Source organism: Centruroides sculpturatus, unplaced genomic scaffold (genome assembly GCF_000671375.1).
Source record: "Centruroides sculpturatus isolate CEXI.00-Female unplaced genomic scaffold, Cexi_2.0 scaffold406, whole genome shotgun sequence".
In the NCBI taxonomy this organism is placed as follows: Eukaryota; Metazoa; Arthropoda; class Arachnida; order Scorpiones; family Buthidae; genus Centruroides; species Centruroides sculpturatus.
The window spans coordinates 411877-418958 of NW_019384754.1; the positions used below are offsets into that span (position 1 = coordinate 411877).

Sequence of the window (7082 nt, forward strand, 5' to 3'; positions counted from 1 at the left end):
TCCTTCCCACATCCCATTTTTAATAAGTAAGATACTATGCAATTTACTAAACCTTTCTTTTCAATTGTTGATCATATTTTTTTGCAAATTTCATGGATTCCAATAATAATTTCAATCAGTACATGTTATATTAATGTTGGACATCCTATTTTTGATAATAATATCTAACTCTTTTCTTTATTAATCAGTTTTCTCCTAACTTATACAATAATTGCTGATATTTTGCTATTAAACATACTAGAAAATTTCATTAAAGTTACATGAAATTAATAGCGTTTCTAGGCAATCACTGTATATTCTATTAGTGTTGAAAGGACTAAACTCAGATCTTCATCTCGAAGTCAAAAATCAGAAAGCTTTTTATTTAGCCTTTTTAGAAAGAACTTTTATCTTCTGAGTCATTATGTATAGTACTAGAAAAAGCATAGCCTCAGTAAAAAGACCACTAAAGAAACATAACAATTAAATGATGACTTACAAAATTATTATTTTTAAAAATACTTTTTAAAATCAACCTTTAAGACACTGTCCCAGCTACTTCTTTGAAGACATTGTTTTGAATTACTTTCTCAATATTTGGTCAGATGCTTAAATTTTATCTAATTTTGTTAGCAAAACTCATCAAGAGTCATTTAACAGTCTTTGAGAAACTTAACATTATATGGTGTACTAATATTTTATTAATTTCCAATTTATCTTGGACATGACTCTCTCGTTTCAATTAGATTCTTCGACTGCCACTGAAAATTTACAGAATCATCTGGGGATTGACCCCTTTCCCAGGAGTTTTTTTTTTGCTCTTCCTCTCTGATTACATTTGTAGTGTTGTTCACCAACAAAAAGTTCAGAGTTCACAATCATTGTGAACACTGTACAAGGAATCACAAACAGTGGGAAAGGTGATGGGTGATGGCTTTTTATATCCTTCTCTGCTCCCTCTCGTGGCAGTGGGAATTTCACGAATCGGCTGCTACACATTTATTGTTTCAACATGATCAATAAAGTCTGAGTATCAACTTTATATATTTTCATGGTTCAAAGTTCTACAACATAAGTTGTTTAGATGTGAAAAAAAAAAATACAGTAGAGCGTCGATTTTCCGAAAGTCAATCATCTGAAAGAATTCCAGTCGGCAAATTTAAATTTTTGCCAGTGCTGTGGCGCTTCAATCTTTGGCTATGTCTTGGGCTACTCAAATATTTTATGTTTTTGATACTAAATTAACATCTGAAGTTTAATTATTATGCCTTTTTGTCCTTTTTTAACACTGTTTATAATTTATTTTTGTATACTAGTACATTCTATATATTAACAGGACTTATTATACTGGAATTATGGATGCAGATATTTAGTCTTACAGTTTAAAAATAATGTTCTTTATTAAGTTCACAGGTGAACGTAATAAAGAACATTATTTTCACTATTGCACTATTGCTCAATATCTTCATAAAATTTATTGAAATTGGATTTCTTTGTCCTTTTGATTATTTTATCAATGGCAATCTATAGCATTTTGATTGAATTTACATTGGACAATTGGAATAGTCATTTTAAAGTTGTAACATTATTAATTCTAAGAAACTTATTGGTATGCCTCAAAGTGTGTTCAGGATCATTGCTTGAAATTTCTAATCTGATACTAATTTTTCGTGAGCAAGAGAAGAACATTTTCCAAAATTTCAACATATGCATACTGATCTATTATTCCATTTACACAATGAATTAAACCAACCTTGTGCACAGACGCCGTTTCTCTCACCATTATTAAACCATCATCTCCTTTTGTTGTCTGTTTAATGCATTTTAGATTAAATTTTTTTCAGTATAAAAGTTCAGTTGTCTATGTTCACTTTTCCATTACATTTGGAATGAATTAATATTACACAGTTTGTCATTCATTTGAATGATAAAATGTGCTATAAGTAATAAAATATAATTAATATAAGATAAAATTTTGAATTTAGACATGAAATTTTCCTATGGGAGAAGAAACTTAAATTGGCCTTAGAAACAAGACAAACATTGCATTCAGCTTTATTCAAAGAAGAATTTCAGGCAATGAAGATAACACTTCATAATTTGAAGGTAAAATTATTCAAAGTAATTTGAATACTTATTTTTATTTTCAGAAATAATATATTTTATAAAAAATAATTAAGTATTTGATTCATACTTAAGTAAATTAAGTAAATAAATAAAAATGTTAATAGTAATTAAAATAATATTACTTAATTAATGTCATTTGATTATTTATTTTTTCATAACTAATATAATTGAATATTTTCCATTTCCAAAATTAATGTTATATACAGAATGAAATTTTTAGTGATTTAAGTAATTTGATGTTTGATTTTAGTTAATTTCAAATAGGAATTATTTAATTCAGTCATGTTTTAAACTGAATTTATGAAATTATTTTTAAATCTAAGAGTAGCACAGGTAATATACTATCTTATTCATATCCTTGTTAACATTACAAATTATGTTTTTGATTGAAAATGTTTTATGTTTCTTAGACTTTATAATGTATTAATTAGGCTCAAAAATCAAAATACTCAGAGTGGAAAAATGACCTGAACATGTTGTGGTTTTACAAAAAACAACCACAAGAAATTTCACATCCTAGCTACTTATAAAGAACCAACATGCCTTCTGGCATTTGAAAAAAAATGCCATGATTTACCATGATAACAGTCCAACACAAATGCCACAATGGAATTTGTGCTGGGACTGTTAAAAAATGATTACAATTCATTCCAGCATTATCAACACACTACAACACATTGTTGCAGAAACAGAAGGAATTTTTATCAAAGATGCAAACAACAATCTGCTATCTTATCCACATTTAGGAAAAAGAGAAGGGCTTCAATTCAGTTATTCATCAGTTTTTATCTGATGTCACATAAGCAGACATATTTGGCTTAATCAGTTTGGTACCAAAGAAGGCCAGCTTGAGTGTTTCTGTGCTCATAATGAGTTTACAATTGCTGATAACAACTTCATGATGCCTTTGAAATCCAGTCTTTTCAGTCTCTCAAATATAAAGTCTAGAAGTAAAGAGGACTTTGTAAGCCTTAATAGCAAGAGGTACTGCATCAATAAAAAATGAAAATGTCATTCAAAAGATAGAACAATATTTAAAATTACAGTTGATGACAGTTCCTGCAAAAATAGTTGAGCATGGTCATTGTTTTTGATGATTTTACATATTTAGTCATATATCCTGAGCTCTTTTTATTTTCTATTGCAGAATAAACAGTAATTTATTACATACTAACACCTGAGTTAAACCTTCTGAATGAGTATCTAGTACTGTTATTAAAGTATTGTAACCTCTAAAGTATCTAGTCGACACCTCTTTGATCTCTTGTCAGGACTGACACCACCTTGTCTCAGTTGACATGGGAGCCCTCCAAACTTATACAATAATTGCTGATATTTTGCTATTAAACATACTAGAAAATTTCATTAAAGTTACATGAAATTAATAGCGTTTCTAGGCAATCACTGTATATTCTATTAGTGTTGAAAGGACTAAACTCAGATCTTCATCTCGAAGTCAAAAATCAGAAAGNTTATTTTCTATTGCAGAATAAACAGTAATTTATTACATACTAACACCTGAGTTAAACCTTCTGAATGAGTATCTAGTACTGTTATTAAAGTATTGTGACCTCTAAAGTATCTAGTCGACACCTCTTTGATCTCTTGTCAGGACTGACACCACCTTGTCTCAGTTGACATGGGAGCCACAACAGCGATTTTAGTTTGGATTAATCAGTAGATCATACGAGTGGCCATGTGCGCAAGCAATTGGTTCCGCGTGATGGAGACGGAAAGACAGCCTGATGGAAGTAAAGTACTCAGACACTAACATTAACAACCAAATAACTGTTAAATTTCAACAAAAAGGAGTACATGATACAATATATCAACTTAACCTACCTATCTAGTGGTTGCAAGAGAGAGAATTCACATGAGATTCGCGCAGGGATAAATACTTTGTAGAGGATGGAAATCTGATGCATGCTGGTTGGGTTGAAAGGAAGAAAGTTCTAGATGACAGTTCTTATTCCAGGTGTGCAATAGATAATATGGTCATAGGCAAAAAGGATGATGTACCCATAGAGATAATTAAAATGATATATGCCCTATTATATCATCAGATACATCTGTATATATAATAAAACGTTGTATCCAAATGTGTACCTGAAATTTGAGGCATCTCTACAGATAATTATAATTGTATTTTAATGTACTTATTGATATATAATGTAATATTATGGAGATTAATAATCAAATTTTATTTTAAATAAGAATGAAGAATATAATTTAAAACGAATACAAACTGAGATTATATTAGAACAACAGAAGGAAATTGACATTTATGCATCACTTACAACTAAATTGAAATTTTACAATAAAAACTGCAAAAAAAATAACAGTGAAAAATTTTATTTAGAAACTAAACATCTGCAAAGAATAATTAAGTCTCTAGAGCAGGTAATTATACATTTATAATTTCTAATAATATACTGTACTTTTATTATTATACAATTAATATAATACAGTAATTTCAATAATCCAATAAACTACTATACCAGGATAAACTAGCTACTATAGTTATTCAGCTGAATTAATCAATGCACCTTTTAACAGTGGACAATGATTATGAATTATGAGGAATGTATACTCTTCATAATCATAAATTTGAAAATTACAATAAAAAATTCTAACAACACTGTTCCTGGGTAGTAAGTGTCATTTTCCAGTTGCTAATTTCTATTTCTTGGTGACTAAGCCACCAATATTTTGAAATGAAATTTATCTATTTTCCAGAACATTCATGATAGAGTTAGTACTGAATAAACTCTGAGTTACTTCAGTACTAAATCTATTATGAATGTTCTGAAAAATAGATAAATTGCATTTCAAAAATATCATTGTCCTAGTCACAAAAAAATAGCAATTAGGACTTTGAATGCCACAACCAAAGACAGTATAATGAGAACATTATGGGGCTGATTTGTGAAATTTATTTACAGTATAATTGTAAATCTTAAAAAAAACCCACTCATTTCTAAATTTTTTATGGTCATATTTTATGGTTATACTTTAGGACATATTCATTTTGCTTATGTTTTCTGTAATTTTATGTGAGCAAATTGAAAATCCAGGTGAATTTGCATCTTTGGAAATAGGTATATTTCCAAGTATCATTCTCCTGGTCACAAAATCCAAGTTTTCACTGTTTTGCTTATACAGAATATGAAAACATTGATAATTGATTAGAATAAATCCATTATCCAAAATATTTGATATAGAGATGTATTATATAATTGTTATATTGTAGAAAGAATAAAATTTAAAAAAAAATGAATTTTTAATTGCATAATGAATGATATATTAATTCCAAATTACTGTAGTTATAAAAATTTACATTACTTTAGGATATTGCCTGTAAGGAGGAAGAAATTATATCCTGCAGAAAAACAGAACAACAACAACAAAAACTTGATGATCTAAAACTTCAAATATCTGACTTAGAGAAAAAAATTGCTGTTTTAGATATTGAAATACATAACATAGAAAGGGAAACATTTATGGTAAAAAACTAATCAATTTTCTGTTTAAAATATGACAATGTAATTTGAAATTTTTTATTCAAATTTCAGACTAAAATTTGTACTTTTGAATAATTTGTAAAGTAATAATAAACTTTATTAAGTTTATTTAAAACAAAATTTTTTCTAAAACTCATATTGTTAAATTAAATGGTTTCCAGTTATAAATTTTAATTTTGCTTTAAGATTTTTCATAATCTCCAATTTATTTTTAAAACATTGAGAAAAAATAATTTACTTATACATATACAGGTATCTCTTGTACAACATGGTTTCGAAAATCTTCAGTGTAAACTTCGTTATTAGATTTTTTTTATTTAAGTAAGCACATGTATTGTCTCAAATGTGCCCATGGATTCTAGAATAATGAAATTTCCAAATTATTTNATAAATTTCTAATTGTATATTTATAACAGAAAATATGTTTTAAGTTAAAACAGAAATGTTTTAATTTGCTGCTTAAAAACTGTTTATTGCATTGTTAATACAAATGGTTTTCTTTAATTACATAACAAAATAAAAATAAAATGTTTTAATTCTTAGAAAATAAATAATTAAAGGAAAATGGAAGAGTAAAAAAACATTTCCATAGGTCTACATGAATATTGGTAACTATGAAAATTTTTAGCATGTGATAGGTGAACAGTTAAACTTTAGAAATTCATTTAAATCCTTCAAGTTTTATATAAATGAGACTTTCTATATATTAGAACAATAATTTGATAGATTCTGATCTAATATCTACATGTTTTTAATTTTTTTCTTTTTTATTAGGATTTAATGAAGTTGGTTTTGAAGCAAGAAGCCACAAAATATTATGAAGCCATCAGAAATGGAAAATATGTTATGTCTTCAAAAATTTCGGCATTTTCTAGTGCCTTAAACATGGAAAAAAATAATTTAAACAAAATGAAAAAGATATTTGAGTCAATCTGTGAAGATTATCCAAATTTAATTCAAGAATTTGAAAATATTTTTGATTGTATGGAATCTGCCAAAATTATATATTAATTGTACTCTTTTAAAGTTTTAAAAGAAATATGTTTAGAAAATATAAATAGATCAATTGTATGTATTATTTTTTACAGTTCTAAAAATACAGAACACATTGCAGAAATCAATTTATTTGTCATAAATATTTTCATTACAATTTGTATAAATTGACATATGCCAGTATACAAATATATATATATTTATAATATATATATGCTATTTTCACAACCAATAAACTCTAAAAAGTAATCAAAGCCACCACCAATTTTTTTGTCGTATAAGTTGTCGTATTTGACAAGTTGGCTTTTAACAATACCACACCACAAATAAATAAAGTAAAAAATATTAGTTTCTTTTTATTTTTTAATCCCTCTGAAATATTGGCCAATGTGCGTTCAAATTAGTTGCAATATTATTGCAAATATAAGTTCACTTGAATTTTTTTTTTTTTAGGGTATTTTG

At 27.1% G+C, this 7082-nt stretch overlaps 1 protein-coding gene across 1 annotated transcript; it reads left to right on the plus strand.

Moving 5' to 3' along the window:
• The first annotated feature begins 2043 nt into the window (after window positions 1-2043).
• Window positions 2044-6736, plus strand: LOC111628678. Its single transcript, XM_023372507.1, has 4 exons — window positions 2044-2085; window positions 4321-4506; window positions 5454-5609; window positions 6402-6736. The coding sequence occupies exons 1-4, from the start codon at window positions 2059-2061 to the stop codon at window positions 6636-6638; spliced, it is 606 nt and encodes a 201-aa protein (XP_023228275.1). The 5' UTR covers window positions 2044-2058; the 3' UTR covers window positions 6639-6736.
• Window positions 6737-7082: the final 346 nt, after the last annotated feature.

Excerpts from the sequence above, each read along its gene's own strand:
- LOC111628678 (XM_023372507.1), top strand. The coding sequence starts at position 2,059 with ATGAAGATAACACTTCATAATTTGAAG. Across the intron at positions 2,086-4,320 it reads TAACACTTCATAATTTGAAG|AATGAAGAATATAATTTAAA; the intron begins GTAAAATTATTC and ends ATTTTAAATAAG. Across the intron at positions 4,507-5,453 it reads TAATTAAGTCTCTAGAGCAG|GATATTGCCTGTAAGGAGGA; the intron begins GTAATTATACAT and ends ACATTACTTTAG.